The sequence below is a fragment of the Callionymus lyra genome, chromosome 15 (assembly GCF_982586985.1).
Source record: "Callionymus lyra chromosome 15, fCalLyr1.hap1.1, whole genome shotgun sequence".
NCBI lineage: Eukaryota > Metazoa > Chordata > Actinopteri > Syngnathiformes > Callionymidae > Callionymus > Callionymus lyra.
Window position 1 is genome coordinate 2,022,761 of NC_141832.1, and position 27,214 is coordinate 2,049,974.

General features: G+C 45.0%; 1 protein-coding gene across 4 annotated transcripts in view; it reads right to left on the reverse strand.

Moving 5' to 3' along the window:
• The window catches only part of rbfox3b (RNA binding fox-1 homolog 3b), a 300,077-nt gene that overhangs the window by 80,633 nt on the left and 192,230 nt on the right, over positions 1-27,214 (reverse strand). Inside the window, exon 1 of one of the 4 annotated variants that reach the window (XM_087809401.1) lies at positions 12,290-12,449. The exons of the other annotated variants lie outside the window; for them this stretch is intronic. Coding sequence (XP_087665527.1) covers positions 12,290-12,415 — 126 coding nt within the window. The 5' untranslated portion in view covers positions 12,416-12,449. Of the gene's footprint in view, positions 1-12,289; positions 12,450-27,214 lie in introns of those variants that run through there. 4 annotated transcript variants of the gene reach the window in all.

The window sequence follows — 27,214 nt, forward strand, 5'->3', positions numbered from 1 at the left end:
GCGGGCGGTGTGACCGCAGTAATCTCCTGCGTGGGCGCCATGTTTGGATTCCTCCACGCCACCCAAATCCCCGGTGAATGCAGCCGCCACGGCGAGCGGCGTCTTGGTGAGGCTTTGGTAGATCCGAGCGTTATCACGAGCGTACGAGGAGGACGAGGAGGACGAGGAGGACGGGCAGACAAACAGGCGTGTATCATGGTCCCGCTAAGCCCGGACGGTAACTCAGGACGAGCGGGTCGAGCGCGGGATTAGCGGGACACGCGACCATAGAAACGTTCCCTGATCCTCGTTCAGGTTGTAAAAGTGATTCATCTGATTGAAAATCAATGTTTATGTCGGAACATCTACACAAACACTGAGACAGGAACAGTCATGAATGAAGATGTTTCAACCAGATTGGGTAAAGCCTGAGACACCGAGCCGGCACAGCAGGGGGTCTCGAAACCCAAGACCATAACCTGAACATCCTCACAGCGTCCATGCAGGCTGGCTGCAGGTTTGAGACCCCAACAGTTTTACACTTGTTTATGTCGGACCCTAAAAGAACCCGACAACTTAAGAACAACATATAGATCTAGTTTAGTACCTTCTTACGCAACCTCGCCATAAATGTCTGAGAAGGTTCTCATTCATCCAGGTCAGGGTTATTCAAGAGGTTCTAAAGCAAGGCTGTCAAACTGGTCCAGAAAAGGTTCAGGGTGGTACAGGTTTTTGTTCAAACCAGTCAAGCACACATGAGTTAACCAATCAGGTGTCGGCTTAAACAAGCAACACCTGACCAATTAATTGATTAGTTTCTTCAGGCGCCTGATTGGTTCAACTATATGTGCTGGACTGGTTGGATCCAAAACCTGCACCGTCTCGGCCCTTTTCTGGACCAGTTTGACACCTGTGTTCTAAAGGGTGTGTAGATTTCTAGGAACTCTACACAGTCAAGTTGCCTTTTGAACCTCTAGGACTTCCCAAAATTACAATGCTACCACAGCGTTACACTTTCCTGCCTGGAGGAAAGTAACAGTGGCGTCGCTGTGTAGACCCTGTAACAAGGTTCTTTCAAGGTGTAACCCTAACCCTAACCCTAACCCTAAATGAGAGTGGACCAACATTCTTTCTTGAGCTCCAGCACCAACCCTAACCCTAACCCTAACCCTAACCCTAACCCTAACCCTAACTCAGGACTGACTCCACCATCTGCATGTTGAACCTATAGGAAACCACCTCCTTTGGGAGTCCTGGACCAACTCAAGAACTGTATCGTACTCAGGATTCAGCCTTCTTTCTGAGTTGCCGTCACGGAGTGTCAGAAGCGACTCCACCTGAGGAACACCTCCCCACCCAACTCTCCGACGGTTTTCAATCCATGAGAAAGTGCCGTCTTGAGCGCTCACTCTTAAGAGGACTCGCAACGCCTTCCCTCCCCCGCCGGCTATTTCCATCCCTCTCTTCCGTGCCTCACAAAACAAAACACCGTCTTTGAGAAGCCCACTCCTTCCCAGCCTTTCTGAAACACCGTTGTCCATTTTTTTTGTCAGACCATCTTGGCGGCGTTACCTAACCTTAAGTGTAGACGGACGGCGTCGAGGCCAGCGCCGACCTTTTCAACGCTGCGCCCGCCATTCTCCAACGCCGGGCCCTGCAGATTGACTTTGCCCTGAGCCAGATGAAAGCGCCTGCTCATGTGTGAACGGCCCCTGCGCCGGGGTTGCCACATCCAAAAAAGCCCCGCAGGTCCGAGGGAACATTTTACAGCCTGTTTAACAGTTACTTCCAAAACCTCTCTCCTGCCTGCCTGCTTTTTTTTCTTCCCCCTCTTGCCGCAGAGAGATTTCTCCGGCATCAGACCGTGTGCGCTGATTGACTCTGAAACGGGTGTTGATTAAAAAGTCAGCAGTGTTCGCTCTTGTTTTCCCGAGGATCCTGGGAGCACAAACAGCTTGATAGGCTGCGTGTGAAAGTCCTCGGGCCTGACGAGGGACCTCGCGGGCGAGAGAAGAAGAAGAAGAAGAAGAAGAAGGGGGCTCGCCTTGCTTTTTTGGAATCCAATAAAGTGCTTTATTCCAGGGCCGGGGCCGACGTGAGGCTAATCTTTGATCTGAACTGGAAGCTGAGGGCTCCGAGTGGGCCCCGCGCCGCCCCATTATTTATAGGGAACTTCAAAAGGTTCCGCTGATCACGCCTGGTGTCTTATCTGGAGAGCCCAACAGCCACAACAACAAAAACAGCGAGGAGGATTCCGAGCACGGAGAGGGAGGTGGATGAAGGTCTGTCGGGCTCGGCGGGGAGATTAGCAGCGATCTCAGCCTCGCTCGCTAAAGGTTTCTTTTCTCTGCGAAGAAACAAGCCGGTGATAATTACACGGCGAGCGGCGCCGGCCGTCAATGTCACGGACCCTTCCGTCCGACCCTCCTCCTCCTCCTACTATCACTGCCACCTCGGCATCAGAATGCGACTGGCCTCAAACTGCTGACTCGCTCACAGTCCATTGAGTTTCTTCTCCTTATCAAATTACAGCCACCTCAATAAACCACTAGCTGCAGCGCGCCGCGAGAAATGAGGTTTTCTCCGCCGCACGCCGCCGGCGCCGCACTCTCCTCGCATCCTTCTTTGAAAAGCAGGATAAAGGAGGACGTGTTGGGATCCGGGGGTGGCTGATGCGAAGGGTTTATGATTGTACTCCTTTGTACGAGCCCGTGTGATGAGGGCTGGAGATGCATCCGCGGATTGCCGGCCGACCCTGATTGGTCGACGTGGGCTGACATCCAGATGGCCGGCGCCTTCGGGGGAGATTTTTACTTCCACCCCAACAACTGCTCAATGGCAGTGGTCCACCTGGACCCCGGCAGATCGCCCTGACTCGTGGGAGTCTGGGAGATACTGGAGAGTATAGTGGATGTTTTTGATGATTTCATAGAAAATACAAATATCACTCTGGTTAACCGACATAGTTATTTTATCATCATTATTATGTTATTTACGCTTATTTACAGTTATTTTTTAGCGCAAAAAAAAACGTAGAATAATGATTCAAATTACCAGCAGGAACTATGCCTCGACTTGTAAGTAACAGGAAGTAATTATTTGTGTTTATTGGTTTATCTTAATATGGTTTGTAAGAAGAAAATTTGCACTCAATGTATCCATGTATTTATAGTTAATTTTATTTGTTTAAATCTTGGTTTAAGGCTTTAAAGACTTTTGCTATTTTTTCTTCTGCTTTAAAATGTATATATATATATATATATTGTATATGTATATATATTTTTACGTTAAACAATTTACTTTATATATTTTCAGTTTATATTGTAATTATTTTTTTTAATTTTAATTGAGTTTCATTTTAAGACGTAAACACAAAACCAAAACCAAAACAAGTTAATATATAACATTTTACATCGATCTACTTTCCATTTAGCTTTTTTTTTTAGCCTATAAATATGTTTTACTGAAGTATGTTAGCTAAGAGTACTAGTTTATTCTGGAGTATCTGAAGACAGATGTACTGGTTGTCACAAGTGTTTCAACTTTTTTCAAAAGTTGACCATTTTTTAATATCCAGTGAAGTTGTGACTCGTCCCAGCAGCACCAGAGAGTCGCCTCGGTCGTCGCCCCGTCTTCTCCGCCCCGGTGTCACCGCAGAGCAAATGACGGCGTCCGATCACCCGGTGCGGCCCCGACTACGACGGGCCTTCGGGGACCAGACCGAGCAAGGTCATCCGTCTCATTTTGCGAGCGGCGCCGCAGTTATTACAAAGTCAAAATGAAAAAGGCTCATCGCGGGTCAGCGCCTGACAGCTGATGGATGTCATCAAACCTGCCCAGCAGTCGGTCACTGGTTCAGCCACCGGAGTAAATAAGGAGCAGGAAGTCTCCGAGACCTCGGCAGACCTCCATCCATCCACCTGCGACGGTCCGAGGAAGTTGATTTACAACATCGGGTTTTTTTTTATTTCAGGGCTGTAATTGCCGCGGCGCTAATGCATGCTAATGAGCGCTCAAGCTAGCGACCTGGTGCGAACCCCAACCTTAACGCGTCTCCTCCGACCTGAACCAACATCAATATTTATCTTTCTTCTATTACCGCGTTCCCTGCTCCACGTGCTAATTGCTACAATTAGCATTGAATAAGAGCCATTGAGAGAACGCGGGGCTCGCAGGCCGGGGCAGGTGTTCGCGCATCGGGTCCCGAAAACACAGGGTCGTTGAACACGAACCAAACGACCTTCACAGAGGATCACGACTCACTGCACACCAAGAACTCCCTCCGGCGGGATAAGAACCAACAACCACCCTGTTGCGATGGAACACCAGGAGAGTCTACGCGACGCACAACACATTATCCTCACGAGCTCGAGTCATTTGAGTCAGTTGAGTCGTGACAAATCCAGTCATGAACATGACTCGTCTACGTTTGTAGGATTCAGCTCTCGAGCACACAGCTTGAGTCGGTTCTTGAACGATTCAAAATCACTTCCTGTCCCACGTGGAGTTTGGTGAACAACTTCCTGTTAATCAACAGGTTTAATGAATCAATGGAGTCGCTATCTTGCGCCCTCTGGTGGATGGTCACGACATATATAAATAAACCGCAGCTATGTGACTCATGGGTTAATGTGACAAGTAACTCGTACACCTTTTTTTTTCAAAAGGATAAACCTGAGCTACATTTAATAGGTTATCTATAAGGAACCCGCCTGGTCCCGGACCAACTCACATCGGGTCAAGAACTCTGAAGCGTACCCATGATTCAGTCTGTTTACGAGTCGCTCGATGGAACCGAGCGTCGGATGCGACTCCTCCTTAGTAATCAGTAAAAAGTTGTGTAGCCATCTTTAGCACTTGTGTCGCCTTCCTTCCCCTACTGACTACTTCCATCCCCCTCTTTTTTAATGATTCAAAATCACTTCCTGTCCCACGTGAACCACTTCCTGTTGTCAAACGTGATCACTGGATTAAATGAATCCACTAATTCTATAACGCAGGAGTCGTCATGCGCCCTCTAGTGGCAAGTCACTACATATAAAAACCGCAGCTACGTGACTCATGGGTTAACTCGACGAGTGAGTCTTAATTTAAAGACGATAAAAGCTACATTTGAGAGGTCAGGAGAAGCGAAAACTGCTGAGGCAAGCAGACGGTTTGATGGAACGAGACAGAAGAGTCGTACGCCGAGAAGAATGATCACCGTGGGTCGGACCTGGAGGCCCGACCCGCTCGCTCCGGCAGCACAATCAGGGGAACCGCTGACCTTTTTGCTGATGGCGAGCACGTCACGCCGAGTCCTGGAGCTCGTAAAGCAGCGGAGGCGCCGCGCAAGATCTATTAGTTTGCTCTTTTATCTGCAATAATCCTGACAGAAGAAGTAATGCCAGGACCAAACAATCAAATCAGAGCGCGGCCATCGCTCACGGCGGCGTCCGGCTCGCGGCGCAGGACGTCCGACTCGTAAGAAATGATCGCGTGATTCCATTAAAATTCCCAATTATACTTTTGACTGATTTTTCTTGACACCTTTTGTTTATTCGCTAAATCCAGAACAAACAAGTTCGGAAGCTCTCGATCGCGGTTTCGCCGCCGTGTAAACCCCCCCCGCCCCCCCCAAAAAAACTGGTTGAATCATTAAAAACACATTTGCTCCCCGAAAGACGCCCGCCGACACAAACAAGACGAAGGAAAACTCTCATTTGTAAGTTACGTTTGTTTTTTAACGACGACGCTCCCGCGGGACGCCATGAAAGCTCATAAGCGCGAGGAGAAGACGCCCCGAGGCGCCGCTCGCTCCCACTGATCTCACCTTGATAGATGATTCGTGTGCGCCGACGAACACACCGGGCCGCGAGACGGCGGCCATATTGAGGAGGAAGACGAGGAGGAGGAGGAGGAGAGTTTCATCGCTCTCTTATTTCCTGTTGATTACCCCAGAAAAAAAAAAAGCGTGGGAGACGGACGAGGTTCGTTTTCAGACCGCAGGGAAACAAGTTCATCCGTCTGGATCAAGACTTTATTCGTGACGCAGGAAAGTATGAACCAAGAGACTGAAGTTTCGTAAGATTGTTTGTTTTTCTTTTTTTGTAAATATGCGAAGCCGTTGACGACACAATAATACGAGTCTGACGGAATTATATTTATGTTATTAATATATTAATCAAGATTCACTGATTTATGAAACAAAAAGTTCTGATTCTTCTGCTTTTTTTTTCCTGTGGTTGGCAGGAATAAAGTGACATTTTTAACTTGGTTTGTGACGACATCACATCATGACATCGTTACGAAAAATAAAAATTATAACTAAACGCACGATATTCTAGGTTTTTAAATTTCTATCTGTGTTTTGGTTTGATGGTGTGAGAAGAATTTAAAGTAAGAGAGATAAACGCTACTAAGAACTATCGGATACATAAATAATAATAATAATAAATAATAACAAAAACATGATAATAATGAATTATGTTCAATCCTATAAAAAATAAATGAGAAAGAAAAAATGCTCCTCTCATTTTCTATCGCTTTATCCCTTACAGGGGTCGCGGGGAGACTGGAGTCTATCCCAGTATCATAGGGCGAGAGGCAGGGTACACACTGGACAGGATGCCAGTCTGTCTCAGGACACACAAAGACACACACACACACTCATACCTACGGACAATTTCTCTATCAAGTTCTCAATCAACCTTTGTATGATTCTGGACTGTGGGAGGAAACCGGAGTGTCCGGAGTACCCGGAGTACATATTTATTTATGAGATTTAAATACTGTAAACATAAATACACAACAAAAATCGTTTTTGAATGTTTCTACTGTAATTCCAGACCATAAAACCGTGACTTTGGTCACAAGGCAACGAGTAAGAACGGTCGGATCTGCCTCTGGACTTGAGACACAGTTGGAGTTCTCGCCTATGTCAGTCTCGACCACCAGGGGGGGTGGCGCCTCACAGCAGGAAAACTTTCAGCGATTCTCTTGAAACGACGGCGTAATCTTACGCCGGGAGCTTTTTTTTTTCTCACCGCCGACCCCTGCTCGACGGCACGTTGAACGACCGGCGCAGCGTGAGTCCAATTATTCCTTCAACGCGAGCGTGGTCGGCTGTGATTATCACGTTTGTCGCGGACTAGCCTGACACGGATGACGGATAATAAAGTTAAACACCAAAGTGGTATTCGAGAGGAGCCTTCGTCCGCCAGACGAGCCGCGGCACAAGCGTTGCGTGGACGATAATTAAAAGCTTCATCAGTGGCAAGAGAAAGAAAATCTGTTGCCAGGTGAGGACTTCTGCGATCGCTCTTTTTCCACAAGTGGAGTTTATTAGCATCCGCGGCGCCCTGCATGCTAATCCTCCTACGCGGAATATAGACGGCGGCTCTGGCGCCCAACGCTAATGACTGCGGGATGTTTAGCATTATTGGCAAAATGTAAATACACATTTATCGATGCGCTGCGGAGGAAAGTCCTGCATGGAGACATAAAGCTGCACCTCGTCCGTCACGAGGGACGACGGTCGGTGGACGGACACGCTTAAAAGACACTTTAATGAACACATGACGTGTGTCACCCCAGTCCTCCCGGGGGCGCCGGAGCGAGACGAATCACGGACTAATTGATCTTCTATCAGAAAGTTTCACGTTGGATTCAGGAACACCTTAACACTGTGACTAGCACTGAAAAAACGGTTCACAACTACAGCGACATAATAAAAAAACAATGGACCAAGGGCTGACCCTTGAGCAACACCACAAATACATGGTGTCTGAGACACAACCGTTTGCTAGTGTCAACCAGGGACAATCTTTCACACCTTCTTCTTTAAGCCATTAGCTTCAGCTCTATTAAAACCTGACAACATTTTCGATGCAAATATAAAATAAATAATAACACTCGGTGGGTGAAATTTGGCATCATTGTAGCCAAAAACAGTAACGAAGCTTCATGAAGCATCGTCCTCATTTTCAGAGACCACTCTATGAAAACATTCCATCTTTTTCTAGGCTCAGCACCTGCTTATCTCGGAAAATGACAACATTTCTCCGTCATTTTCTTCTCTTGTTGAGTCGAAAGCTGCTCCGAAATAAGATCGTAAAACACAAGAAGCTTCGGATCATGGTTGACTTCGGCGAAGGAAGAAATGTCGTCTTCGTCAAAACCCACGGACGTTTAACGCCATCGATCTGTTCGATTGGTTTCTCAGCCTCGCCTGGACTTCCTCGTCCTCCAGTGACAAGAGCGTCTCGAGCATCCTCACACTCGGTCTAAATAGAATCTAGTTTCCTGCGTTAACCCCGGATCCCTGGGGGGGCGAGGGACCGGTGGGCTGACACGCCGGTGTCGCCGAGTCCCATTTGGAGCCCGTGGAGACCACAGCTCATCTCGCATTCGGGTCCTAACGAGTGCTCGTGTCAGGACAAAAACCTATTAGGGCCTCCCCAGTTACAGCCTCGCGTCTCCATTTACAGCTGTCAATAGTCCAGCTTGGCCTACAATAATGATCCCCCAGGATGGAGACATCCCTGTTAGCATTAGCCCGCCTCCCCACCCCCAGGAGACCGCCCGCCCGGATCCTTAGATATCTCAAGTCCCCGCGAATGTCTGCTGCCGTGGGAGGCCGGATCAAGGCTCGCATCGAGGGGGAAGTGTGTCACGAGTATTCCCTGTTCTATTCCTGCAGCACTTGTTCACCAGATGTGTGTGTGTGTGTGTGTGTGTGTGTGTGTGTGTGTGTGTGTGTGTGTCGCCTCGAGTACATTCAGAGAAAAGAGATCAGGATGAAGAGGAGGAGGAGGAGGGAGAAACTGGAGAGGCAGAACAAGTCCTGCAACATAGAGATTCTTTTGCACACAAACCATGTTCCGGTAGAGGAACCACAACGAGAGGACGTTACAAAGATACCGAATTAGTCGCCACGAAAACATCCACTTCTTACTCGACCTGCTGCCATCATAGTCTCTAACTTAGCAGGAAATAATACACATTCGGATCTGGATCTGCTGACTCAAGTACGACTCGGTCACTCCTAACTTTACAGTATGAAGGCTTAAGTCATTCTTGCTACGACTCTTGTGACTCGAACCTCAAAAACGAAGGATGGAATTGTGACGTAGATGGACTAACCTTTGAAAACACTAAGCGAACACCACGGTGACGCAAGCAGACGCGGAGATTATTCAGTGTTAATAATGACCAAAGAAAAAGTACCACACAAAATAGTGTTATGAACATTAGGGCCAAAAAAATATTATCAATGTGACCTCGGACCAGAACTGTCTTTCTGTATGAAGCAGGTAAGAGTTTCTCAGGTTGTTGCACAGGTTTGACTCCCTCGGAACCCCATTGGACTTTGAAGCAAAGGTGCATCTCTTCAGGTGTTACAACGCTAGAGTCCCGAACAGGAAGTGCTCCATCATGTGCTGCGTCATTGCAATAAGCCGAGTCGTCTTTTCTGCGCCCGTTTCCCGAAACGATATCACCAAGAACTCATGAACCCGCATCCAGAGTTCCTGTGCGAGGAGCTGCAGCTCACGTATTCACTTCAAACCCACGGCAAACTTCTGAGAGAAACGCTCGTCAGAAGAAGACGCTGAGACAAAAGAGTCGTCTCCCTCTTTAAGCTCAAGTAACACCCGCTTCCTGCCAACAGCGCCGTCTTAGATAACGGAGCCCAGTTTACGAGCGCTGCCATATGCCCACCAACGCCTGGTAAATAGGAAATCCATGAGATGCCATGTTTTTTACGGCTTTGAAGACAGCTACTAACTACCTACTGCGAGCCCTCAGGCTCCGCCGTAAACATGCTCCGATGCGGCCCCGCGGCGCTGAGTGTCCTGTAAAAGCTCGGTAATTCATAACTCCCTCAACGTCCGGAGCCGTAACTCACCGAAGCTCAGCCGCCAAACAGCGCGAGTGACATCATCTGGCGTTGAAGAACTCACTCGGCGAGGAAGTCTGTTTTGTCATAATCAGACGCCCACCGTCCCCCCCGGCGGCCTGCGGGGAGTCTCGCCTGCCGCTAATGAAAACAAACATTTAGCCGGATTTATCCGCGCCGCCGCCGACTACAAAGGGCTTCAAAGCGAAAACGTACACACCCGAAACACGGCGGCGCACAAATACCGGCGAGGTAATCTTTTATGTAATAAACTCCTGACGTGGCGTGATATCGCGTCGCAACATAACAAAAAAGCTAAACTTCACAGTGTCTGATTTGAAATGCAAACAAAGTGCGGCAGACACAGGCTATCGACTCCATCGACTTCCTCTTTTCTGACGACGCATCGCTGCGGCGAGAAGTAGATTAGTCCGGAACTCAAGCTTCGATGAGGAATTCAGAAGAAAAATAGATTTCCTGACAATAAAGACCCGAGACAAAGACTGTTGCTGCCTTTAAACGACATAAACCGAGGCGATCCTCAAGTAAAGTACGGAGTGAATGTTCTGCGGTACGAGTTGCTCAACCATCGACCAGGTTTAACCTTCTCTAGAGCAACAGAACAATCGTTTTACTCAGTTTACCAGAATGCTCAAAAGACTCTAAACTAGAAAGTGCAGTTTGCATCGACGTAGCCAAAATGCTAGTTATGGCGGCGTGATGGTCCACGTCAACAATAGGTAACATGTTCAGAGTACAACAACACGTCAATCAAACCATCTGTGGTCTTTGTTAAAAAAAGAAACATCGTTGTCACTACTTGTGCGACTTCAGATTGTCGCTAATAGTTAGCTTCATGATGCTAACTGCAGCCAAACCTTGAAACTAAATGAAAAACTAAATATGAACGAACAATATAAAATTGATAGTTAAGACGACTTTAAACTATTTATATTTCTCTGCCAAGGAGCAAAAATTCTCATTTTCAGAGTACGTTGATGACGGGGGGTTGATGATAAAAAAAAACATGCTGCTGTTCAGGATTACCATCTGGATCCATGAATCTTTTTAAGGGTTCATCACAATCGTCAGAGACAACCTCTGTGTTGAGCGTCTTGTGCGAGTCACCGCCACCAGCCATTAGAGATATTTCTAATGCTAAAAAAAGGTATATACATGTGGGGTTAAAAAAAATGATAGGTGTGGGTAGGCTTGGCAGAGGTCTGCACTGTATGAGTGTGTATTTACTTACAAAAGTTTTAGTTCTTGGTAAGTCTTACGAGAACATAAATAATTCTAGTTGCTCGTGGCGCGTCCTGTGTGTTGGCAGCATGTACAGGAGGTGTCCAGTCGGCCTCCACCCACTCGGCCTTCCGGCTCCGTTCCTGTGCCCACTGTGGACAGATGGGTGGGAGGTTGCGAGGGCTACCACCGAAACGTGTGTGTGTGTCGAGTGTTTAGATGAGAAAACAAAGATGACGACGTCGTCATTATTTTCCTTCAATCACTGACACCATGTTTACTGCAACACATGCCTCTGATCGTCAACACACACACACACACACACACACACACACACACACACACACACACACACACACACACACACACACACACACACACACACACACACACACACACACACACACACACACACACACACACACACCAGCAGTGAAATTAAAATATGTGAATAATTCAGCAGACGGAGAGAAACTTGAGTCACCTTGTCTTGTGTTGATTTTTTTTTTTCTTTCGCCTAGAAAATTGCAGTGTTCACGTTTCACAAAATAATCGGATCAGTTCCAAAATCAATTCCCGATGCAGGAGGGAGGAAAGAGCGAGGTAAAATGAGGGGAGGAAAATCAATACTGCATGAAAAATGTATATATTCGGTGGTACCTGCCATCCCGGGAGTCAATACTGAGCTCTTCAAATCTCCGCGATCAAATGACTCCGGCGAGGTGTGAAGGGAATTTCTTAATAACGATCGTTGGGGAAGTTTATTCAAACTTTCATCAGCGCTAAAGCTCTGTGATCACGGGGAGCAACTTTGAGGAACAACAAAAGTATCGCCGACGCGCCAGGGGAAGGCGGCGTTCCGCGGAATCCGAAAAGGGATTCCTCTCCGGGAAAGTTCCCGGGAGGTGTCGTTTTCGTATTCAACGGCGGCGGGAATGAGTCGTGGAGCAGCACGAGGTCGCACGTCACATTCTCTACTCTTTCATTCCGGAGCAGAGAGCCCGAGCGAGGACACGGCGCGACCGGGACGGAATAATAGAGGATCCCCCCCCTCCCCCTTCGTTTGGAGGGGAGTTCCGATTTCTAAAGACGGCACGCGGAGGGTCAAGGGGTTGCCTGTCGGCGAGGGAGGGCGAGAGGAAGTTCTCCGCACGACGAGAGCGACACATGTCAGGATGAAAGGAGTCTTACCTCGGGCAGGTAGAGGAAGGCAGGGGGACACTGGAGCGAGTGGGGTAGCATCCCGGAACCGGAGAGCAGCAGGCAGCCGGAGTTGGCCATGGAGCTGAGCGCTGGGTGACGGGATGCTTTGCGCATTTAGCAGGGAGATCCTTTCACTCTCTCTCTCTCTCTCTCTCTCTCTCTCTGTCCTCTTTCTGGCTCCCCTCTTCGCTTTTATCAACCTCCTTCTTTCTTGCGTCTCTGGCGAGGGATGTGGCAGGACGGGCGAGCGGCGCGCAGACGATGTGCGAGCTCCGGCGTGATCGCTCGCTCCTCGCTATCCTCGCTCGCGACTCTGTTTACTTTGAGCGCGATAAAAGCCAACATAAGCATTTAGACACAGAAGGGGAGGTTCTGAGCGAGGAGGAGGGCGAGGAGCAGGCGGAGGAGGGGTTGCACCGTCGACAGGGGGGGGTGGGTAGGTTAGTGTGGGGGTATAAAGGAGGTGGATAGCATTGTGGGAGTGGGGTTGGAGTCAGGGGGTGTGTGGGGGGGGCACTGATGAAGTCCCCGGTGGATTCATACATCAAACGGAAAGGCTGAATAACAGAGGGGATGTGAATGACATTAGAACAGCTGATCCTGGGCATTAGCACCTCGTGGGACCCGGCGTGCTGCCTTTTAATTGTGCCCCCCCAACCCCCCAGCAAACACATATATAAACACACCGCCATCAGTCGTCCACATGCGCTCAAGGACACGCGCTCGCTACATCTGTGGACAACGGACCGGTGCATAAAGGCATTCCGCCACAATAAAGCCGGGACGCGATCAGAAACCGGTCGGAGCCGGGGCCCGGAGTCACCTCTCGGACGCGTTAAACTGTGCACGGCGTTCCCTTTGATTCGCTCTCACGAGCGGGCGAACAAAGGGACGGCGCGCTCGGTTGGTCGGTCGGCCTTCGCGGGCTCTGAAGCCGAAGCAAAAGATCTATTCTGGGTCAAAGACAAACCTTGGCTTATTAGAAGAGCTGCACAGTGTCACACACACCAAGAAATACACACCATCGCCATGACAACGCGGCCAGAAGCACCAACAGTAGTTACTAGTTACAGTTGAGAATCTCCAGTTCCTGCTGCTGGTCTCGGGGAAGTTTGACCCAAAACCGGAAAATTCATTTTTACAACTTCTCTCGCAACCAGAGAGTAACGTGACGTACAAACACCACGATATCATACTGAGAGTTTGACCTTTTGTGTAGTGAAGTATTTTGTGCGTTGATAGAACTTTGTCTTTGCAACACGTAATGATTATTGTCTTTGCCTTTATTTTAACCGTTGTGTTGTCTCTGGGTCAAGGTGACCCAGAGGCCCAGAAAATAATTGTGTTTGTGGTATCCTTTGTGTTGTCACAGGGTCAAGGTGACCCACAGGCCCTGAAAACAAATGTGCTGTGGTATCCTTTGTGTTGTCGACCCAGAGGCCCAGAAAATAATTGTGTCTGTGGTATCCCTTGTGTTGTCACAGGGTCAAGGTGACCCAGAGGCCCAGAAAACAGATGTGTTTGTGGTATCCTTTGTGTTGACTCTGGGTCAAGTTGACCCAGAGGCCCAGAAAACAAATGTGTTTGTGTTATCTCTTGTGTTGTCTCTGGGTCAAGGTGACCCCAAAGGACTAAAAAACAAATGTGTTTGTGGTATCCCTTTGTGTTGTCTCTGGGTCAAGGTGACCCAAAGGCCCAGAAAACAGATGTGTTTGTGGTATCCTTTGTGTTGACTCTGGGTCAAGTTGACCCAGAGGCCCAGAAAACAAATGTGTTTGTGTTATCTCTTGTGTTGTCTCTGGGTCAAGGTGACCCAAAGGCCCAGAAAACAAATGTGTTTGTGGTATCCCTTGTGTTGCCTCGGGGTCAAGGTGACCCCACAGGCCCAGAAAACAAATGTGTTTATGGTATCCCTTATCCCCAGAGACTGAGCAAGAGTCAAAAACAAAAACGCTTTTGGTTCTTAACTTAATTCATGTTTTTGTTCAAATCTATTCATAATCTTTCTTGTGTTCAAGTAAATAAAAACTGAATGTATTCGTCAAAAATGTGTTAAAAAATGTGTAATTTAGGATTGAACTTTAATAAGATAATATTTTTCAATTAGTCTAATTTACACGGTAATAGTTTGTTCTACTAACTTATTAAGTCAATATTTACAGAACAAAAAACACAAATGTGAATATACTCGTTTTACTTTTCAACTTTTACTCAAAAGCAAAAGTGTAAGTTTTTACTCGTTCCTGTTTGATGACAGTTTCGTTTGTGTTCAGAACTACAATCTGGATCCATTTGCCTTTTGAAGGATTCGTCGCAACCTTAAGAGAGAACTTTAAGTTTCGTGTGTCTTGTGCGAGCGAGTTCTGGAGCCTAACATCCTCCAGCTGTCATCCTCAACACTTTCATTCAACCACTCGTCTAGAGTGTGTAACTAAAGTGTGCGTTTAAACACACGTGTTGTGTTGAGAGAAAACCTTCGTGAAGACATGGTTTCTCCTGCAGCCCACGCTTCCTCTCACTGCAGTCAAACGCACACTTGAACACACACGCGTGTGTAGCTCAAGGACGCGTGTTCAGCTACAGATGACGACAATCCTACACAACAAAAGGGATCGCAACAAGTCGTGACCTTGAGCGACTGGAAGGAAGACGGAGTCGAAGCGTCGCTGAACACCTCGGTCCGACCGCACACATGTTGGTGTGCGTCAAAAGAACAACACAACCACAGGAGAGACGTTTGGTTCTGAACACGTGAGCAGCGTCGCTGAGAAGCCATACGAGTGAACGAACCCTCAAAACCTTCCGCGATCCTGATGGAAATAAGGAAAAAATGTAACGCTGATCAAAAAACTTTCAATCTATGACGTTCACATCTTTCATCGATTTCAAAGTATTTATTTTTTATCGGGAATCAAAAACCAAACAGTTGAATCATTTTTTAAACAAATACAAATGAACGAAAATGCTTTTGTGTTTCAATATTCTGCTCGTAAATAAGTATCGAGTTCAGAAAATAATAGACTTTCAATTATAAAATTGAAAGTGTGCGATTAGACCAAACATTACGGCAGAAAAAGACCATGTGTTGATTGATATGTGTAGTATTGTCCAGTACTTGTCTCTGGTGTTGTGATAGTGTAGTAACAAGTATATATGTGTAGTATTATCCAGTACTTGACTCTGGTGTTGTGATAGTGTAGTAACAAGTATATATGTGTAGTATTGTCCAGTACTTGACTCTGGTGTTGTGATAGTGTAGTAACAAGTATATATGTGTAGTATTGTCCAGTACTTGACTCTGGTGTTGTGATAGTGTAGTAACAAGTATATATGTGTAGTATTGTCCAGTACTTGACTCTGGTGTTGTGATAGTGTAGTAACAAGGATATATGTGTAGTATTGTCCAGTACTTGACTCTGGTGTTGTGATAGTGTAGTAACAAGGATATATGTGTAGTATTGTCCAGTACTTGACTCTGGTGTTGTGATAGTGTAGTAACAAGTATATATGTGTAGTATTGTCCAGTACTTGACTCTGGTGTTGTGATAGTGTAGTAACAAGTATATATGTGTAGTATTGTCCAGTACTTGACTCTGGTGTTGTGATAGTGTAGTAACAAGTATATATGTCTAGTATTGTCCAGTACTTGACTCTGGTGTTGTGATAGTGTAGTAACAAGTATATATGTGTAGTATTGTCCAGTACTTGACTCTGGTGTTATGATAGTGTAGTAACAAGGATATATGTGTAGTATTCTCCAGTACTTGACTCTGGTGTTGTGATAGTGTAGTAACAAGTATATATGTGTAGTATTGTCCAGTACTTGACTCTGGTGTTATGATAGTGTAGTAACAAGGATATATGTGTAGTATTCTCCAGTACTTGACTCTGGTGTTGTGATAGTGTAGTAACAAGTATATATGTGTAGTATTGTCCAGTACTTGACTCTGGTGTTGTAGTATTTACAGACCACATGACTCTTGATGAAGTCTTAACTATGTCCAAACATCAGCTTTAAAAGCTGCTGGAGTCACGGTATCCTCTCGTCCTCAGTCATCGTCGGGATTTGAATTGTTCCTTCAGCTGCGGAGGACTTAAAAACTGCTGCCAGCTAGTGGCCGGAAGGTTAATTGTAAAAAAAAGATATATATTTTATTTACGGTCGTAACGAGGTCCGACCGCGGGTCATCAGAGCAGAATGTTCTGGAGACGAGACCCCGAGGATTAAAGACCATCAACCCGAGCGGGTTCACAGTCCGACCCGAGATCCACCGGAACACTCCAGAGGTTCTGATGAAGCCACGAGATCCTTTATCTGGTCATGTGACTCAGAACCGCCTTCAGTGACTCGTTTGACGACACGGACTCGCAAGAACGCTCGGACACTAGTATCTCTGTAGGGAAGTTATATTTGTAGAAAATACTACTTTAATTCATCACAAACACTTAAAACAACAGAACGTTTGTTATCAAGTTTTATACTCCGAGTGATATCGAAGGTAAAACTGTGAGTCGAGTTATTGAGTCATTGATCCAGAGATTCTGACTCACTTTGACTCATTCTTAATGAATCCCTAGACGAGTCAGGGTCGAGTCCCTCAGCCTGCTGACCGGGTTTAACTGGTCAGTTTACCAGCTGAAGCCATTACTTAATAAAATACATTTAAAACCTTAAAAAATATATACAATTAATTGAAAATGATCCAAGATCAAACAAGAAATACATTTTTAAATCATATTTTAAATCCAAATCATTTATTATTCATTATGAATAAAGTTTTTCAATTAAAGTAGTACATAGTTAATATATATATCTTAATATAGTTTAAGATTTTAAGTACAAATAATTTGTAATTGCTTTTAGATAAAGTGTTTCTATTAAAGTACTTCATAGTTTGGTAAAGAATTAAAAAATATATATAATTTATATTAGAAAGTCAATACTTAACTCAATAATTAAATATATATTTTATATACTTTTGTATGCGTCATATTTTAAGATTTCAAGTGCAAATAGTTTATAATTAATTTCTAAATAAAGTGTTTCTATTAAAGTACTACAAAGTTTAGTAAACAATAAAAAGAAAAATCATAATTTATATTAGAAAGTACTTAAAACAGTCAATACTTAAATATATATTTTATATACTTTTGTATGCATCATATTTTAAGATTTAATTTGCAATTCATTTTGAATAGAGTTTTTCTATTAAAGTACTACATAGTTAATATATATATATATATATATATATATATATATATATATATATATATTAATATAGTTTAAGTTTTTAAGTACAAATAATTTGTAATTCCTTTTAAATAAAGTGTTTCTATTAAAGTACTTCATAGTTTGGTAAAGAATTAAAAAATAAATATAATTTATATTAGAAAGTCAATACTTAACTCAATATTAAATGTATATTTTATATACTTTTGTATGCGTCATATTTTAAGATTTCACGTACGAATAGTTTATAATTAATTTATGAATAAAGTGTTTCTATTAAAGTACTACACAGTTTAGTAAACAATAAAAAAAAAAAAAAACATAATTTAATCATGTACTTAAAACAGTCAATACTTAAATATATATTTTATACATTAAGTATGCATTATATTTTAAGATTTCATTTGCAATTCATTTTGAATAAAGTTTTTCTATTAAAGTACTACATAGTTAATATATATATCTTAATATATTTTAAGATTTGAGGTACAAATCATTTGTAATTCATTCATCAATTGTTTCCATTAAAGTAGTACATAGTTTGGTAAAGAAGTAGTACAAATATATATATAAATATACATGTTATAGAATATTTTTAACAATATAAAAGTCAATACTTTAAATAAAATACTTAAATACTTAAATGAATATATTTGACTTAAGTATTAAGTCGTAAGTAAAAACAAAGATAGAAAATGAAAAAAAGGTCATTTAAAGACGAGAAGGTTGTCGGTTCGACTCTGGAATCAGTGGCTTCTGTCTGCGTTTGTTCTGGAACGTTTTCACCAGATTCCGTCTGTGAATAATTCAAATGAGTTGTCGGTTCTCTCCCTTCAAAGAGAAACGCTGCTCAACGGCGCTTCCGTTCTGTGGTCGCGAGGAATCAAAGCGCCGTCGACTCCCAACATGGCTGCTCGTCCAATTAGACGACAGCGTCGGCGCGGAGGAATCGCCCGTCAGCGGCGAGAAAGTTCATCATTCAAATCATGTTTTTTTGGGAGGACGCCGTCGTCTTCGCTCGTTCGCCGCGTCGGCGCCGGAACCGTCGGCCATGTTGTTATTACCACGATCACCGTCAGCGTCAGGAGGTCCGGCGTGAGACGCGACGAGCGAAGACGACTCGTGGCGAAGACGACTCGTGGCGAAGACGACTCGTGGCGAAGATGAGGTGGATCTTCAGGGACGACCGAGTCCATCACCGACGCCAGAAGAGGCGGAAAAACTTGACGACAAACATCTCGAAGCGTCTGTAGATGTGACGGGAATTATGGCGCCTGACGGAGTACGACCACGAGAGCTCGGTAGGGGGCGTATGTGAGCGTTTGAGACTCTGTGCTAATGCTAGCTAATGCTAGCTAACGCCGCGAGAAGACTGTATTTCCAAGAATCTGTTGATATGTATCACAATACAGAGTCAACGATATCTTGTATATAATATATAGTGATAGTATATATTATCACTATATATATACACATATGTGTAGTATTGTCCAGTACTTGACTCTGGTGTTGTGATAGTGTAGTAACAAGTGTATATGTGTAGTATTGTGGAGTACTTGACTCTGGTGTTGTGATAGTGTAGTAACAAGTATATATGTGTAGTATTGTCCAGTACTTGACTCTGGTGTTGTGATAGTGTAGTAACAAGTATATATGTGTAGTATTGTCCAGTACTTGACTCTGGTGTTGTGATAGTGTAGTAACAAGTATATATGTGTAGTATTGTGGAGTACTTGACTCTGGTGTTGTGATAGTGTAGTAACAAGTATATATGTGTAGTATTGTCCAGTACTTGACTCTGGTGTTGTGATAGTGTAGTAACAAGTATATATGTGTAGTATTGTCCAGTACTTGACTCTGGTGTTGTGATAGTGTAGTAACAAGTATATATGTGTAGTATTGTCCAGTACTTGACTCTGGTGTTGTGATAGTGTAGTAACAAGTATATATGTGTAGTATTGTCCAGTACTTGACTCTGGTGTTGTGATAGTGTAGTAACAAGTATATATGTGTAGTATTGTCCAGTACTTGACTCTGGTGTTGTAGTATTTACAGACCACATGACTCTTGACGAAGTCGTAACTGCTTTCAAAATATGTCCAAACATCAGCTTTAAAAGCTGCTGGACTCACTGTATCCTCTCGTCCTCAGTCATCACTGTATCCTTTCGTCCTCAGTCATCACTGTATCCTCTCGTCCTCAGTCATCACTGTATCCTTTCGTCCTCAGTCATCACTGTATCCTCTCGTCCTCAGTCATCACTGTATCCTATTGTCCTCAGTAATCATAGTATCCTCTCGTCCTCAGTCATCACTGTATCCTATTGTCCTCAGTAATCATAGTATCCTCTCGTCCTCAGTCATCACTGTATCCTCTCGTCCTCAGTCATCACTGTATCCTCTTGCCCTCAGTCATCATAGTATCCTCTCGTCCTCAGTCATCACTGTATCCTCTCGTCCTCAGTCATCACTGTATCCTCTTGTCCTCAGTCATCACTGTATCCTCTCGTCCTCAGTCATCACTGTATTCTCTTGTCCTCAGTCATCACTGTATCCTCTCGTCCTCAGTCATCACTGTATCCTCTTGTCCTCGGTCATCACTGTATCCTCTCGTCCTCAGTCATCACTGTATCCTCTCGTCCTCAGTCATCACTGTATCCTCTTGCCCTCAGTCATCATAGTATCCTCTCGTCCTCAGTCATCACTGTATCCTCTCGTCCTCAGTCATCATTGTATCCTCTCGTCCTCAGTCATCACTGTATCCTCTCGTCCTCAGTAATCACTGTATCCTCTCGTCCTCAGTCATCATTGTATCCCCTCGCCTCAGTCATCACTGTATCCTCTCGTCCTCAGTCATCACTGTATCCTCTCGTCCTCAGTCATCATTGTATCCCCTCGTCCTCAGTCATCACTGTATCCTCTCGTCCTCAGTCATCACTGTATCCTCTCGTCCTCAGTCATCATTGTATCCCCTCGTCCTCAGTCATCACTGTATCCTCTCGTCCTCAGTCATCACTGTATCCCCTCGTCCTCAGTCATCACTGTATCCTCTCGTCCTCAGTCATTGCAGGCATTTCCTTTTTCCTTCAGCTTCAGAGGATGCTATGACTGCTGCCATCTAGTGGTCGGATGTTTAATTGCGACACAAAAATGAACATGAATATCGATACAGTACGGTGAAAAGAAACACGATGTATGGAACAGTCACCACTTGACGCCAAAACGATCGAATTCAGCTAATGACGCAAGATGTCGCGCTAGCAAAGAGCTGCTACGTTTAAGATATACGTTTAGCACCGTTTCAAAAGTTCGGCTCTTGAATCCGATAAAAACAAATATATACACAACGTCCTCACGAGCCGTCGAACCGTCGCGCGACTTTTAAACAACGTTCTTAAGAAGTATCTTCATAATCACGACTTCCTGTAGTTCCACCGGACAGTAGCTGTTGTCTGACAACAGGGGGAGCCAGAGTCCGAAGAGTCTCCAGAATGAAGGAGGAAGTCTTCATCACACACTCACACACAAACACACACACACACACACACACACACACACACACACACACACACACACACACACACACACACACACACACACACACACACACACACACACACACACACACACACACACACACACACACACACACACACACACACACACGTCACTTGCTGCCTCAGCAGGAAAGGAAAATCAAAGCCACTACGAGCAGCAACTAATGGGCGCAACGATCGCAGCACATTGCAGTTGTGTTTGTTGTATGACCGCCGATCAATACTCTGATCGTCAGGATCTCAGCCCTTTGTCTGCAGGTTCTATCATGGAAAATATAAATATCTACTCTTTATTCATCCAAACTTCACTTCAACCAAATCATTCATGAGGAAATGTTACCATCAGAAGTATAAATACATTCAATGATTGGATTTTGAATATTTTTTATTTATTTTGAGGTTTTTATTTCACTTTTATGATTTCAATACTACGTAAAAAATATGTTTTCTTTGACAGTAAACTGTGAGAATAATGTAATTTATGATAAAGATACTGGAATAAACAGTTGAGCACTGAGACGACACATACCTCTGCCAAAGAGCTCATTTCAAATCACACTTGCAAACTAAAGAATATATGAAATAAAATACAAATTAATTAAACGATGAATTGACTGTATCCTCTCGTCCTCAGTCATCGCCGGGATATTTTTTCCGTTATCCACGGGGGACGTAATGACTACTGCCACCAAGTGGCCGGAAGTTGAATCGCAACACAAAACTATAATATAGTAAAAATACTTGCAAGTTAATTGTAAATGTACATATTTTTAAATTATAAACCATGAAAGAACTTTAATACAGTATCGTGGAAAAAACAATGTGATAAATCACACAAAGTACTTTTTTTAATAACTAAAGTAATTTTTAATTAAGATAAAACTACTTGAAGAACCCGTTGAGCACTGAGACGACACATACCTCTGCCAAGGAGTTAATTTCAAATCACAAAGGAGATACGAGCAAATAATTGAAATATAAATAAATTAATGATTAAACAATAAATTGACTGCATCCTCTCGTCCTCAGTCATCGCCCGGATCTCGCGGGATTTTATTTTTTCCTTTTATCCACGGGGGACGTAATGACTACTGCCATCAAGTGGCCGGAAGTTGAATCGCAACACAAAAAATATTAATACAGTACAAATATTTGCAAGTTAATTGTAAATGTACACATTATTAAACTATTAACCATGAAAGAACTTTAATACAGTATCGTGGAAAAAACAATGTGATAAATCACACACAAGGTAATTTTTTTAATAACTAAAGTAATTTTTAATTAAGATAAAACTACTTGAAGAACCTGTTGAGCACTGAGACGACACATACGTCTGCCAAGGAGTTAATTTCAAATCACATAGGAGATACGAGCAAATAATTGAAATATAAATAAATTAATGATTAAACAATAAATTGACTGTATCCTCTCGTCCTCAGTCATCGCCCGGATCTCGCGGGATTTTATTTTTTCCTTTATCCACGGGGGACGTAATGACTGCTGCCACCAAGTGGCCGGAAGTTGAATCGCAACACAAAAAATATTAATACAGTGCGAATATTTGCAAGTTAATCATAATTATAAGTAAAATATAATTTTATTTTAAACACACAGTATTGAAATATAAACCATAAGAGAACTTGAATACAGTACTGTGGAAAAAAACATTGTGAAAATCACACACAAAAGTACTAAAAAAAACAAAACAAAAAACGAGACAACAATACTTGGAGAAACAGTTAAGCACCGAGGCGGCTCATACCTCTGCCAAGGAGCTCATTTTGAATCACACTTGCAAACAAGAGAATATATGAAATAAAATATAATGAATTATTAAGCAGTAAAAATAATAAAAGAAAGAGGGATCAGGCGGCACCGCTGAGAAGCCATACAAGCGACTGACCAAACCTTCAAACCTTCCCAGACCCAGATGGAACCGACGACAAACGTTTGTTTGCACAACGAGAAGAAGCTTGACTTGAAGGAGTGACTTGAGGAGGTGCGTTCAAGTGCCCTCGCCATGCTGCGTTCAAGTGAAGGCAGCACTCTCGTAAACTGCTCGCTAGACACTTGAATTATTCATCCGTGACAACAGAAGAAGAAGAAGAAGAAGAAGAAGAAGGAGAAGCAGCAGAAGAAGAAGTAGAAGATGCAGAAGAAGCAGAAGAAGAAGAAGCAGAAGTAGAAGCAGAAGAAGTAGAAGAAGCAGAAGAAGAAGCAGAAGAAGTAGAAGAAGAAGCAGAAGAAGTAGAAGAAGAAGAAGAAGCAGCAGAAGAAGAAGAAGAAGAAGAAGAAGAAGAAGTAGAAGTAGAAGAAGAAGAAGAAGAAGAAGCAGAAGAAGAAGAAGAAGAAGAAGAAGAAGAAGCAGAAGAAGTAGAAGAAGCAGAAGAAGAAGCAGAAGAAGTAGAAGAAGAAGCAGAAGAAGTAGAAGAAGCAGAAGAAGAAGCAGAAGAAGTAGAAGAAGAAGCAGAAGAAGTAGAAGAAGAAGAAGAAGCAGCAGAAGAAGAAGAAGAAGAAGAAGCAGAAGAAGTAGAAGAAGCAGAAGAAGAAGCAGAAGAAGTAGAAGAAGAAGCAGAAGAAGTAGAAGAAGAAGAAGAAGCAGAAGAAGAAGAAGAAGAAGCAGAAGAAGAAGCAGAAGAAGAAGCAGAAGAAGAAGATCATTATCAGTCCGAGCTCCTCTGACAGGCGTCCTCATTATCCTGCAGATCTCCGGAGCTGGTGCTCCTGCAGGAGGCGCGGGGGGCACCGGAGAGCCCGGTGGAGTCGCTCAAGAGGGGGGGTTACGGTCTCGCTAAAGGTCCGCTGATGGTATCTGGGCCGGGGGGGGCGTCCGGGATCCCCGTTAATTAAAGGTTGTGTCATATCTGTTAGAGATAACAAACCTGCTGCCTCCACTTCCTGGACCTCTTCAGGGTCACGTCTGAACGGGTCAGAACCAGAACCAGAAGCTACTGTGTGAACCTTCATGATGTGCAGATAATTAACACTCGTCACTGAGGAGACACTACTGCTAATTAGTGGCTCATGAACACACACACACACACACATGTATATGAACACACACACACACATGTATATGAACACACACACACACACACATATACACACATGTATATGAACACACACATGTACATGAACACACACACACACAAGTATATGAACACACACACACATATACACACATGTATATGAACACACACACACACATGTATATGAACACACACACACACATGTATATGAACACACACACACATATACACACATGTATATGAACACACACACACATATACACACATGTATATGAACACACACACACACACACATACACACACATGTATATGAACACACACATGTACATGAACACACACACACACAAGTATATGAACACACACACACATATACACACATGTATATGAACACACACACACACATGTATATGAACACACACACACACATGTATATGAACACACACACACATATACACACATGTATATGAACACACACAAACACACACATGTATGTGAAGACACACACACACACACGTATATGAACACACACACACACATATACACACATGTATATGAACACACACACACACATGTATGTGAAGACACACACACACACACATGTATATGAACACACACACACACATATACACACATGTATATGAACACACACACACACATGTATGTGAAGACACACACAAATATACACACATGTATATGAACACACACACACACACATGTATGTGAAGACACACACACACATGTATATGAACACACACACACATATATACACACATGTATATGAACACACACACACTTATACACACATGTATATGAACACACACACAAATATACACACATGTATATGAACACACACACACACACATGTATATGAACACACACACAAATATACACACATGTATATGAACACACACACACACACATGTATGTGAAGACACACACACACATATACACACATGTATATGAACACACACACACATACATGTATATGAACACACACACACATATACACACATGTATATGAACACAGACACACACACATGTATGTGAAAACACACATACGTATATGAAGACATACATAAACATGTAAATGAACACACATGTACATATACACACACACGCATATATGAAGACACACATACACATGTATATGAAGACACAGATTGAGAGACACACACACACATGTGTATATATTCACACACAGGTATGTGAACACACACATGTGTATATATTCACACACAGGTATGTGAACACACACACTGAGACACACAAACAATCATACACACATGTATGTGAACACACACACGCACGCATACACACACAAGTATGTGAACACACAGACACACACACACACTCAATGAAGACAAACTCACACACACACACACACCCATGAGTCATAGATGTGTATTCACACTATAGTCCACAATAAGCAGTGAGTCGGATCCTCCTGAGTCTGAGTTTCACTCAATGATTGGACAGGAAGTGAGTCATTTAAGATGATTGAGTCACTGAGAGACTCATGGATTCATTCATTGAAGAATGTGACTCTGACTCAGTGAACGAGTCTGATCTTAATGAGTCTCAGTGACTGGTGACCAGACAGGACGTAGGAAAGAATCATATAATCACCGACTCATTTGCACACGTGACTCGAGTCACTTGACAGGAAAGAGATCAGAGTCATAACGGCCTTTGAGTCGCACAAATGTTCATTCTCACTCATTTGAGTCCTACAGACCGCAGGAAGGAAGTGGTAAAGACTCGTTAACATCAGTCTTCAGGTCTCACAACTACACAATGACAGAGTGAGACTCACACCCTGAGGTCACACCGACACCAGACATGGTGACTGAGACCCTGCTGCCCCCCTGCTGCCCCCCTGCTGCCCCCCTGACTCACCCCCCTGACTCGCCCCCCTGCTGCCCCCCTGACTCGCCCCCCTGCTGCCCCCCTGACTCGCCCCCCTGCTGCCCCCCTGACTCGCCCCCCTGACTCGCCCCCCTGCTGCCCCCCTGACTCGCCCCCCTGCTGCCCCCCTGACTCGCCCCCCTACTGCCCCCCTGACTCGCCCCCCTGACTCGCCCCCCTGACTCGCCCCCCTGCTGCCCCCCTGACTCGCCCACCTGCTGCCCCCCTGCTGCCCCCCTGCTGCCCCCCTGACTCGCCCCCCTGACTCGCCCCCCTGCTGCCCCCCTGACTCGCCCCCCTGCTGCCCCCCTGACTCGCCCCCCTGACTCGCCCCCCTGACTCGCCCCCCTGCTGCCCCCCTGACTCGCCCCCCTGCTGCCCCCCTGACTCGCCCCCCTGCTGCCCCCCTGACTCGCCCCCCTGACTCGCCCCCCTGCTGCCCCCCTGACTCGCCCCCCTGCTGCCCCCCTGACTCGCCCCCCTACTGCCCCCCTGACTCGCCCCCCTGACTCGCCCCCCTGACTCGCCCCCCTGCTGCCCCCCTGACTCGCCCACCTGCTGCCCCCCTGCTGCCCCCCTGCTGCCCCCCTGACTCGCCCCCCTGACTCGCCCCCCTGCTGCCCCCCTGACTCGCCCCCCTGCTGCCCCCCTGACTCGCCCCCCTGACTCGCCCCCCTGACTCGCCCCCCTGCTGCCCCCCTGACTCGCCCCCCTGACTCGCCCCCCTGACTCGCCCCCCTGACTCGCCCCCCTGCTGCCCCCCTGACTCGCCCCCCTGCTGCCCCCCTGCTGCCCCCCTGACTCGCCCCCCTGCTGCCCCCCTGCTGCCCCCCCACAGACATCAAACCGTCGCTGGCAGGACTCGAGCTGATACACGAGTCGCAGGAAGATCCAGAGACGCTTGAACACCTGAGAGCATGTGAGTCTAACCTGTGAACATGAGTCTCAGTTTTTCACTGAAGTCTTAAAGATCCACAAAGTGACCTGAAGGTTAGAGCTGAGAGAGTCCAACACATCTGAAGTACAGCAGGTTACACACATGACTCAGAGAGTCCAACACATCTGAAGTACAGCAGGTTACACACATGACTCAAAGAGTCCAACACATCTGAAGTACAGCAGGTTACACACATGACTCAGAGAGTCCAACACATCTGAAGTACAGCAGGTTACACACATGACTCAGAGAG